The sequence below is a fragment of the Pempheris klunzingeri genome, chromosome 7 (genome assembly GCF_042242105.1).
Source record: "Pempheris klunzingeri isolate RE-2024b chromosome 7, fPemKlu1.hap1, whole genome shotgun sequence".
NCBI classification, from domain to species: domain Eukaryota; kingdom Metazoa; phylum Chordata; class Actinopteri; order Acropomatiformes; family Pempheridae; genus Pempheris; species Pempheris klunzingeri.
In genome coordinates this window covers 25589481-25601668 of record NC_092018.1, presented here as the reverse complement: position 1 = coordinate 25601668, position 12188 = coordinate 25589481, and the positions used below count along the sequence as shown (strand labels likewise).

Here is a 12188-nt window from a genome sequence, read left to right as displayed (position 1 = left end):
TGAACATTTTGGAGTACTTCACAAATAGGTGTCAAATTCTGTCCTATTTCCCCACGTTAAAGTCGTTATTTTTGCTCAGGCACTATGTTAGACAAACGCGGGTCCTCGTCCTCTGCTGTTTGAAACCATCGCGGTGAGAAGACACCTAGCAACAGTAGCCGGGGAGAGAGGAGGAGGAGGTGGGAATGTCACTATTTAATGATAACATTTTGAACAAGCAGTGCACTGCAGTTAACTATGGTACATGTGTACGGTAAGAAGACAAGAACTGAGTTCTTACCGCACATATCAACGTTTGCTATGGCTAACCGGTGGCACGAGTGATTAGCTTCGTGTCTTGCTAAATGGCTAATGACTGTTAGCATTCCTGTCAAACTCAGCTTCCTAGGGTGCGTTGTGTGTCCAATCTTACTCGTTTTCTTTGCGTCCACCTTAAGCAGATAATGATATAACGTTATATAACATCAGTTAGGTAACTATATTTTGTTCAGAATGGTCACGTCTTGTTGTTGGCTTGCCTCGCCTCATAAATGCCAGACCAAGTTGGCCTGTATGCATGGGATAGTGCCAACACGAATATTCTTTACCGTGGTGTTTATACCAACATTGCATTTACACCAATTCTTCATTTTATTCTTTTAAACAGACAAACATGTTATTAACCAGCAAATCTAGTCATGAGTTTTGTTATCGTTTCCTTGGATTAGTCACGTCTTCTAAGGGAGAGCATGATGCTACATTCAAAACTTGGGGAAAGTTCGTAAATATAAGAGACGTTCTCAAAATACAGTTTTAAGCGACTTTAGCTTTTTATTTATTTATTTTTTTAATATTGGACCAGTTTTGTGAGAATAAAATCGATCGTCACGGCAAGGCACGACAACTTCTGTACTACAGAACGAACTACATTCGTTGTGATGTGGCTTTTAACATCAAATGTGTAAAGATGTCAAACGTAACTTCTTTTAAATATAAACCAGGTTCAGAATTTGTCAGCCACAAGGACCAGCAAGTCATTTTGTGTAACGTTTCATTTGAATGTAGTAATTACCGAAATAAACGGCAATGATACAAACATTGGCGTTGTGTAGAGGGACTTTAGTGGTGACTTTCTTCAGAATAGTGTCACATACCACTGTGAGGTATCATGCAGATAGTTTGTCACTGCGTAGTGTTTGAAAGAGAAATGTGATAATTCAGTTTATGTACGGCGCCTGTCACCTTCAAGGCGTCCACTTTAGAATTTTCCCACAGGTCGGGAATGCAGCGTGCTCCCTCCCTTGAAACTGAGCATGCGCAGAACATGTTGTAAACAATGAGACTGTTCCAGACCGTCCCTAGCTTTGTGTCTATCCAACAGTTTATCTGTGCAAAACTAACAGCGGTTTCTCAAAGCTCCGCGTATATTAAATAAAAATGTTCCTTGGTAAGTATGGGGACACATTTGTTACTAGATGTCATTACGTACTCTTTGATTTTTATCGGCATCATCACCACCAAGACGTATCAAATTTGTTACGTTAGAGCTCGAAAACCCACCTCGAATGACATACTTGGGCGTGACAGCACGGGAATGAACCGACCAATATTGTAATAATTTATCCAGATATCTGTGTATTTGTAATCGTTGATCCGCAACAAATTGCGTGCTTTGCGCTTAATTTTGATTTTCATCTGAGTAGTTTCCCTCATGCTAACTTTGCACGCTCCCGGCTGTTAAAGCTGACTTGTTGGTTAGCAAGCTAGCTAGCAGATGCTAGCAGAGTCTCACTCAAGTGTGGTTGGTTCTGATAAGATACGTGTCGGGTTAATAATAGTGGTATAAGGAACTTCAGCATCACCTGCTGTATAGCATTACAGGGATTTATTTTTGTAAAAGACTTTGCAGCTGTTGAGCTCACATGAGCTCTGCAAAAGATTTATGCAGCCTACATGGAAATATTTTGCCCTGAAGGGCTTCCTTGTTGGTAAAATCAGTCAGTATTGTGTTTTACGATGTATGGCAGCTCGGTGAAGTCATATACTATTTACGTCCACACCAAGTAGTTGCAGTTGTTGGATTGTTTGATTGTTAAACTGACTTTGTCATTTTATTTAGATTTTCATCAGTGTCTTGGTTCATGTGCTAGTGGTTTTGCGAGTGATGCCGACCGAGCTGTGTTGACACAATCATACCAAATTAAATAAAGCAATGCGTTCAGGCTGATTATAGGCTAGTACTAAAATTGAATCTTTTCTCTTAATGTATGGATGTCATTTGTAAGTAATGGTGATGGGCCTGTATGGAGTAGACCATTAGCAAAGCCAGAAGACATCAATATTGATATTCACATCAACTTTTTTTTAAGCATTAGTAATTGTTATTGAAGGCATCATTCTGGAAGAAATCTCACTTAGTAAAAGTAAAAGTCTTATTTGAGACAAGAAATTATACATTATGATTGTTGGTACTTGAGTAACACCAAAAAAAGAGACTAATGTTGAATATCACATTTCATGGAGGGTGTTTGGTTTATTAACAACTGCTGGTCAATTTGCTGAAGTGTATTGCGTGGTGTGTTGTAGGGAGCTGAAGCATGGAGGCAGTTCTGAGCAGGCTGAGGAAGCTTAGTGCTGATGAACTGCGAGAGGAGTTTGCCCGAGCAGACCTCAAGTGCGGCCCTATCACAGCTACCACCCGAGCCACCTTTGAGAGGAAGTTAGCCCGAGTCCTGGCCGGGCCAGAGAGCAGTGCCAATGAATTGGACAGCGGCTCTTCAGCAGGCGTCCTGGGCAGTGCGACAACCATTGCCGATCATGCCAAACCTGTGTCATGTGCCACCGCAGCAGCTGCACCCACCACTGCTGCAAGCAGCAACCCCATTGAGGCTGCCAGTGAGGAGTTGGACTTTGGCTACGGTGTGGGTCTCAACCCTCCAGAGGAAGAGGAGATTTCAGTGAAGACAACCTCAAACAGCTCTGCTGAGGGCAGTAACTCTCAGTCCGAAACCGCAACCCCTTCACGGCAGGAACAAGTGTCTCCAACCTTTTATTATGGAGTATGTCCACCGTGGGAGGATGTTTTGGCTAGAAATGGTAAGAGATGCTCATCTTGTTACTTTGTGTGGTGTCATACAGATTTCAGTGTTGCATATCGTGAGTTTGCAAAAGTTTCATCACAGTTCACGTACCAGATAGTGTTGAATTTTGGAATTGAAAGAGTGAAAGAGTTTAGATAAGTGTAGTAACTAAATAAATGAATACCTCTAAACCATTGCACAAAATCAGAATTTAATCAACGAAGGAGGAAACATAGTACATGGATCATCAGTCTAAACATAAAAATCTACTAAAATAGTTAGCTTTGTAGTTTACTGGGTACCACTGTTCAAGTTCATCATTTCATATCAATGATTTAGTGAGGTAGATGAATAAAATCTTTTTTGTTACACATAAATAAATGCTTTGCACTCCAAACACAACAGTGACTCATTCAGAGTTAACTTAATTTAGTGGTGTTCAACAATAATACGTTGACATTGAGGAAGTAATGTGTTAACACTTAAATGGCTGTAGCTCAGTGGTTAAGACATTTCCCGTATACTGTAATCACAATGTCCTTGGTTTGATTCCAGATGTGGACCTTCTCTTTCCCCTTATTTCCTGCCATCTCTGAAATGTCTGCTATCAAATAAAGGCCATCTGTTACAACTACAGGATAGAAACATACATATGTACATTAAAATTGAATTAAAACAACAATTTAAAGAAATGGCAACAGTTTTATCAGAGTATATAAATTCTTGAAGGTTTCTCTTTGTTGCAGCCTTAGAAGAATACATAACTCCTTTGAGTGCTATTTTCTTTGATAGGCTTAACTTGTTTGTTTATCTGTGATGTTTGCTATGCCGCCTAGTTTCTGTATTTGAGTACTTGCTGTTCATGTAGTCTGACATCCACATTTGTTTGCTGAGTGGATGAAGATATTTGTTGTTATGTCATCGATGGTAAGCAGCAGGGCAGTAGGACTGACCTCTCTGGAATAGAGTATTGATCTAAATTAATCTTGAGTGACCACAAAAATCAGTGCTGGTAATGTTAATCTGTCAGGAAAGGCTTCATTGCAACTGCAAAAGCAGTGGCACTTTGTAGATCCTTCTCATCAAAATATGACTTTACAGGCTGACTGGATAGAAGGGGGGGAGCAAAAAAACTCCCTCAACCATTGGTTAGAAAGTCACATTGACAAACTAATGAATGAAACAAGAAAAACCAGGCACTCTTTTTAAAGGAAGTGTTGAAAATGGAAAAACAAGCTGATTCTCTATGTTTTTTTTCTGTAGAGAGAGCACATGTGTACACAGATAAGAAAGATGCTCTTCAAGTTTTAAAGATGATAAAGGGGTCCCGCTTCAAAGCCTTTCCCCACCGCGAGGATGCAGAGAAGTTCGCGAAGGGGATCTGTGACTATTTCCCCTCTCCCAACAAATCCACACCCTGTGTTTCTCCTGTCAAACCAGGTCTTGTCATTAGCAAAGGTGAGTAGATCCATTGTGTGAGAATGTTACTGTAGAAGGGCCCTTATCAATCAGTCCGTTACATACTTTGTCAGAAGTTCAATCAAGGTTTCATCACAGTCTGGCACACTGATCGTCTGATAGAGCACTGTATGGCAGATCTTTATCCACAGTAATAATGTGAATTTTTCTACTTTTTTGCATCTTTTTGCTGCTTTGAATTTAAGTGCCTTCTCTGAACAGATCATTGTAATTTTCACTGTCACTATAGCGGTGAGGTAATCGTGATGTTTTGTGAGGTCACTTGTATCAGAGATATCATGTGTCACAAACAGACGCACCATTTTTTACAGCAATGTCTGTCTTTCGCTCTCTTCACACCAGACAACATGGAGGTTGATACCATCAACCGGGAGCGGGCCAACAGTTTCAAGAGCCCACGCACACAGGACCTGACCGCCAAACTGAGGAAAGCTGTGGAAAAGGGCGACAAAGTGGCCTTCAGTGACCTTGTGATGACCAACCCACGGTATCTCATTGGCTCAGGAGATAATCCTACTATTGTGCAGGTGAGAACATCAAGTGAATTTCTTGGTCGACTCTGGTGCTCAAGTGGCAGCATTGTTTGCTGCATTTGCATTCAGATTTTACCATATTAAATCAGTCTTTAGATGTTGCTATTTTAAACCAGCAAATTTGATGCTACTATAATATTATAAATAATCAGTCTCAGTCCAAAACAAATGTTTCGCTCCCCTCCCCCAACCCCTGCCACTGCAGCTCTGCAGCCACGTCTCTACACAACCTCTTACTTCAACCTTTTCCTCTCTCAGCTTTTGGGCTACTGTGTTAGCTTAGTAGCTTAGCTGAGTCTGTCGCTGGGCAGCAGCTCTGAGATGTTTTTCAGCATGGTTTCACCGTGCTACGGGTTCACTCAGGGAAGAATTCACAGACTCTCATGTACTTTCAGGATTGACACACACAGAGGGAGATTGACTTCATACTCTGCTCAGGTTGCTGTTACTCAACTGCAGCTTTAAAAAAACAAATAATTTTTTATACCATGTTAATGTTCTGAATGTTGCATAGAGAACCTTTAAAAATATGAGATAAATGTTAGGTGATAAATCCCCAACTTCGGCAGGTGATTTTAAGGGCAGATGCTGCTTTTGGACAAAATTAAGCATCCTTTCCTGTTGATAGGAGGTTAAAGAGGATTATGTCCTGATCCATACAGCTTGTTTTGTCTGGTTAGGAGGGCTGCCGGTACAATGTAATGCACGTGGCAGCCAAGGAGAACCAGGCAGGAATCGCCCAGCTGCTGCTTGACACCTTGGAAAACCCCGAGTTTATGCGCCTCATGTACCCAGACGACCAGGAAGTTATGCTGCAGAAACGCATCTGCTACATTGTAGATCTTTACCTCAACACTCCAGATAAGGCTGTAAGTTCCATACCACCAATAGCAGATTCAATTCTTTCAAGAGGTAGCTAATGGGCTTGGTTTATATTGTGTCCTGCTGTGTTTGTCTGTATGTTCCAGGGCTTTGAAACACCACTCCACTTTGCCTGTAAGTTTGGGTGCCCAGAGGTGGTCAATGTCCTGTGCTCGCATCCTGGCGTTTATAAGGACTGTAAGAACAAGGATGGCCAGAGGCCTTGTGATGTAAGGACTTTTATTTTTAACCCTTATTTACTAAAATGCACATTTAGTAAGAAAAACCTTCAGTGTAGCCAGGGCTGTCCTGCTGGGACTTATTACACAGAAAGTGTTCATGAATGTGTACACATACGTATGAGAGCTGTCTAGCAGCTACTCAAGCTTGTACAGTACTGCTGAACACTGACCTGGTCCTGCCAATAGCTGCTAAGGGGAGATGCAGTTATGTTCACTGTGGTTTTGAGGCTGTGACCTTTTAGATTGCTTTTTATATCTTTGGGCAACAATCATTCACTGCACGTTGAAGGCTAAACATAGACGAGCATGAGCAAATTCTTTCCCCAGCTAATACAGCAACAGTTGTATGTTGTTGTATCCCAATTGTTTTTCTTTCTTTTCCACAGCTAATCTGTAGCAGAAAAAATAAAACCCAGGAAGTAAAGCAGAAGATAAGTGAATATTTGGAGGGTAAGGGCACACATTTCTTAAAACATTTCACACACACAGGCCTGGTTAAATAGAAGCAACATGTTACAGCATGTAGTTTGAATTTGGCTGTTTGCCTCAACATTTTTCCTCTTAGTTTTTCTGTCCTGTTGACTGATAGCAAGAATTGCTGAACACACCCAACCAAATACATGATCCCCTCCATGCTTATGACTGATGGATATAACAAGAACTAGTTGTGTGTTTTTTGTTCAGTCACTTGAGAGCCAGTCTGGGGTGTGAAAAGAAGTTGGATAAATGTGCCAGTTACAGTCTAAGATTGTACTGTACTGACTTTGGTGTGTGAACATTGCAGTAGGCTCTGTATATCTGTATGCTGAGCCCTGAGTGGCAGCACCATATGCAACAGATATTTGACAATACACCAAATCTGATTTTGTTTTGAAGGACACTACTAGTTTATGGATTCATTCCCACCAGGGCCACCCTGATTAAAAATGCATGTGGTGACTAAAAGTCCATCAAACATGTTATCTAAATTTGTCCATTCTCTCACAGACCGCTGCTATGTCCCTTTGTTGAGGGCAACCGACAACACCTCTCAGCCCATCATTGGTGCACTGTGGTCACCTGAGTCCTCAGAAAGTCCCTCACTGCTCCAGCGGCATACAAGAAGCCCGATAGATCCAATGATGACCGTCACAGCCTTTGTTGGCCCGCTGAGTCCCTCTAAAGCAAGTTCTTTACCTCATTACCTGCCTGTGTTCACTGAAGTCCATCGCCACATCATTGCATTGGGTCTGTGAACAAATTGAGTGACAAACACTCTGTCTTCCCCTGTAGGCAGATGATTTTCGACGGTCCTGGAAGACACCGCCCAGAGACAGGGCGGAGCATTTCCACCACATTCTGAAGTCTGATCCTGACCGTGGGGCAGAGAGAGTGGGCAGGTACGTCCAAAACTTTACTCTGCTTATGTTGTCTTTATAACATAAGCAACAGTAAGGGTGATACTGCTGGGAAGAGCTCGTTCTTGCAGTTGTAGGATAAACATGTTTATCTTCTCCACTCTGTCTTGCATCTACATTTTAGCCTATCCTCAGTGTTATAAATGTAGAGGAAGAATACAGTAATTAATGAATACTGTTGTTTGGATCAAATATATATGAAGACCTTGGCTTGAAATGATCAAAAGCATCTGAATTCGTTGTCTGAATGCAGTAATATTAACAGTGTCTCACACATAAATCAGTCTAAAAAGTTGCAGGGAAATTCAAACTTATGTGTTCTTTTTAGTCAGTCAGTGAAAGGTTTATTAATGCTCCAGCAACTACGAGGACACCAGTGTCTTGACTAATAAATACAGCAATATTGCTGAATTTTATGTGTGATAGTCTAGATGATAATTCATTCTTTGTCTACAGAGACTTGGCTCGTGGGATGGGTCACCCATGGGCTGAGTACTGGGACTTTCTGGACAGTTTTGTGGATCTGTCATCGACGGAGGGGCTCCGCAAGCTGGAAGAGTACCTTAACAAGAGGGATTTCAGCACACGGGCTCATGAAGGGCCTGGGGAGAATGAGACCAGCAACAGGTTCAAAACCCCATCTCCAGGTACCCTCACCTGCTCTGTATCCGGGGAGCCGCTGTTCATGAAAAATGTATTAACTGCTGAAATAAGAAATTGGCTGCAGAGATTCCAGCTCAGTCTAACTCAGCCTGTCAATTGGCATTGTGGTGTAATCATCAGTGTAATGTTCTCAGATATTGCCTCATGTCAGATATGAAATAGACAGAGGTTTTTGCTAAGCTACTTAATCTCCTGCCATGAAAAATGATACGATGAATCTACCCTGTAATGATGACTAGTTCTAAACCCGTTGTGCTGACTCACCGTCTCTGGTTGCAGGCAAGCCCAAAAAGTTCTGCAACTCCATCTCTGTTGGTGCCTTCCTGGATGAGGGTGATGACATCAGCCTTGAGGAGATGAAGAACCGGCAGAACGCAGCACTCACCAGCATCACCTCCTCTGCTGCATCCAAGGACGGCCTGAAGGGAGCAGTGGGTGGCCGTGAGTTCCACATCCTGCCCCTCAAATTGCACCACCGCGGGGCCGATCTGATTGAGACTGCGGCCGAGCAGGACCTGCTGTGCTGCTGCGACAACGGCCTCCTGTCGCCCGGCGTTGTCTGCAAAAATGGGGTGTGCCCCTCTTCCAGAGATAGGACTCAGAATGGAGATAAAGTAGCCCCTCGCACCTCCCCGTCCTCGTCCTGCCTGCTGTCGCCCATCTCCAACCTCATGGTAGAGTTTGAGCGCATGTCACTGCAAGAGCCGCTGGACAGCCCCACCAGCTGCAGGGAGAGGAGGAGCAGTGGCGGGAGCCGGCACAGGGAGGTCCGGGACTCCTACAGCTCAACCTCACTCACAGAGCTGGGCTCCGGGCTGAACCGCCTGTCTCTCGGTCACAGCAGTCAGGACGGTGAGACCGCGGAGGGGCCAGGCTGGAGAACGGAGGCAGGAGGGTCAGAGGAGAGGCGCAGCAGTGGCAGCTCAGAGGAGTACTTTGAAACGGAGGAGAGCCTGGAGGTGCAGGGCAGGACTAGGGGGTCAGTATCAGGGGGACGCAACGTCTGTGCTAGGTCCAAGTCATGGGACCACGGGGGGAGGGACCTGAGCAGCTCAGGATCCTCTGGGTCCTCCTATAAGTCCTTAGATAACTCCAATGAGTTTGTACCCAGGACCCCACCGCACATTAGAAGAGGACTTTTCATTGATGGGTGAGTCACGCTGGTTTCCCTACAGAGGGCATGATGGGGTTGGGGTTGATGTTGAAGGAACTTAGAGCCACAGTCAGTTAAGACGATGTTAATTCATGATAATAATACAGTAGATTAATCCTGTGGTTTTTTTTACAGGGACTCGCCAACAAAGCTGGACAGAGAGGTGCTGTCTGCAATAGAAGGCATAGAGCTCGATCCCCAGAAGTATCCCAGCATTCACAAGTGGAAGAGCACAATGAAGCCGTACTCTGCTTCAGACATGCAGAGGTCAGTGGGCTTGGCTGACACCTTTTGTCACTCTCTATTATTGGTCTGCTTATTTTACTGTGTGTTTATGATGCTGTCCCACCCGAGGACACCACCACCACCCAGTCAGAGGTTTATGGTCTCAGTGGCCAGTTAAATCAGACTAAACGCTAAATACTGGAATACTTAGTTATTGTGTGGAGAAACAATTCAGTTTTAATTTTGTGAGAGAAATGCATGGCCTGTTGCTGGACCATGATCTCACTGACATTTACATGTTTTGTCTTCAGATACCGGCCTGTTAGATAGACTGCAAGCTGAATGCTTTATGCAATATAAATGTACTAACAAATCTCAAGCCTTGAAACAGTATTCAGACTCTAAAACTGTCCATTCAAGCAGAGACTAAATACATTAACATAAGGCCGTATTATTTTTACAGTCTGTCTCCACTGGGTCGTTCATACAGTCCTCCTACATCACACTGAAAGGATTTCTCTGGCCAGCAACCTGAAATAGTAAATGACAAATATGTGGACAGTGATGACTGCCCAATATTTGATTTGTCTGTTTGAAAAAAAAAAACAACAACTTGTCTGTCATTTTTGTAAAGTCAGACATTTTTACAAAATATAGGAGTGTGCTAATTCTACCGATTTGTCTGGTGCAGAGATGCTCTTCAGCTTTTGCAGTTTTGCAGACTGGGGGTGGAGCGTTTTGTTCTGGAGAATTTATAAGACAAGAAAAACGACTGTGAAAGAGTTTCCACTCTTCAGGCTTTTTAAAAAGTAGCGTAAAATCAACAGTCCCATCTCTTTGTAGAAAATCCCCACACACTGACCGAAAAAGGGAAGAGGCTGTTAAGATGCAAAAGAAAAAAAAAAAGTTTATTTCATGTGCAAAAGTTGAAGTGAGTCATAGAACATCACGCCTTGGGTGTTGTTAATGTCTCTGAAACGTGCTGTCGACGTGCGGGACAATAGAAGCCTGAATATCAGCTCAGGTCTCAGGTTGTAGACGTTTGAATAAAATCTTTACTAATTTTACCTTTCAGCATTAGTAGCAAAGGAACGATACTGTAAATGTAACCACTGACTGGTGTTGATGTGTGTCTAGCTGGCCCAGCCCCGCGGTGGTAAAACCTCGACTCAGGATGCCGCATCAGACCCCCGGCTCCCCGGTCAGCGGCCTGATGTCTCCCTCTGGTCGCTTCAGTCCTGCCCGGCACACCGCCTCGCCGGACTTCAGCCCCAGCCGTTACAGCCCTGCCAACCCTAGCTACATCCAGCGCATCCGCCTCAAGCACTTAAATGAGCCACCAGTCTAACTGCCCACTCCCCCCCTGCCCCCACCACTACGGCCATACCCTCTCTAAGCCCTAACGCCGCCCTCCCCTTCCCACTACAATTCCAGCTGCACCGAGGTGGCCACATCAGAGCTCAGAAACCACATACCTAACAGAAATATGCACAAGTGTCTGGAAGATTTGTATAATGATGTATGGTACTACTCCTATGTAACACAGGAATTCTCATCACGTTGGGTTGTGATGTTCACTCAAGACTTTAAAAAGGAAAGAAGAAACCCTGATAATTTATGTACTGTATGGGTGTGGACCATGTTGAATTGATGGTAATGTTATATGTTGCAAGTGTGAAGCACCTGTATCATAGCCTCAGTCAACTTTTTTGAATATCGTGAATACAAGCCGCACTCCCCAAAGTTAGTTCATCACAAAAACCTTAGTGTGGAATCCTCAACAGGATTCTGTCACTGAGGACGTTCTTAAAAAAAGTAAAAATGTCAATATTTTAAAAGTTATTTTTTGTATGTTGGTCAGTAGCACAAAATTTAAATGTTTTTATTAATGGTGTTAAAACCGACTGCCATTTCCTATGTTTTCCTCAGTTCAGGAATTGCCTTAATTTTCTGAAGTGATGGACCAGTTCTCTGTCAGTTTGGACACACTCTCTAGCTCATACATGAAACATCTGGAAATGGCGACCTCACTGGCTGCGTCGGTCACAGATGATCACGGCAAACATGGGGAAAAACTGATAAGACTCAGACCCTCCATGTTTTTATTTTGTTGTTCAATAAATGCATACATTTTCCATCTTTTCTCGGTGGTTCCTGGACATGTCTTGACTTTTCCTTTGTGCCACTATCGGCGGCCTGAGGCTGTGCAATTTTTATTCTCTCTGAAATATCTTTCATTCACAAGCATCTCTCACAGTTTGAGTATGAATGACAAAACACCCTTAAGTGATGTGTAATTTCCAATTTGTGCGGAGGGCGAAATATAAATTGCCCAGTCTGAGACCACCTTAAAGCAGTATCAAGTTATTTTCAACCACTAGGTGGCAGACTCCAAAACAGACCCCTGACAGAATTAACTTGCTTATGATGGCCATGTTAAGGAACAACTGCCTTACGCTTACAGAGAACCCAACTGATGAGCTGAGAGCTGGGCGCTGATTCCCAGTGGGATCAGCAGTACTTTTAACTGTACAAGAAGTAGTTTGATTCAGTGTTAATTTCAAAACTAGCACATA

General features: G+C 43.2%; 1 protein-coding gene across 2 annotated transcripts; it reads left to right on the top strand.

The window, feature by feature from the left end:
* Window positions 1-110: 110 nt before the first annotated feature.
* ankle2 (ankyrin repeat and LEM domain containing 2) lies at window positions 111-11771 on the top strand. 2 transcript variants are annotated; one of them, XM_070833374.1, is made up of 13 exons: window positions 111-179; window positions 2566-3075; window positions 4323-4517; window positions 4881-5065; window positions 5752-5940; window positions 6040-6162; window positions 6561-6624; window positions 7162-7341; window positions 7451-7553; window positions 8028-8218; window positions 8514-9384; window positions 9523-9654; window positions 10750-11771. In XM_070833374.1, exons 2-13 carry the CDS (start codon window positions 2577-2579, stop codon window positions 10958-10960), a joined length of 2943 nt encoding a protein of 980 aa, XP_070689475.1. In that variant the 5' UTR covers window positions 111-179; window positions 2566-2576; the 3' UTR covers window positions 10961-11771. The 2 variants fall into 2 exon arrangements, with proteins under 2 accessions (XP_070689475.1, XP_070689474.1); XM_070833373.1 differs by lacking the exon at window positions 111-179 and adding an exon at window positions 1341-1426.
* Window positions 11772-12188: the final 417 nt, after the last annotated feature.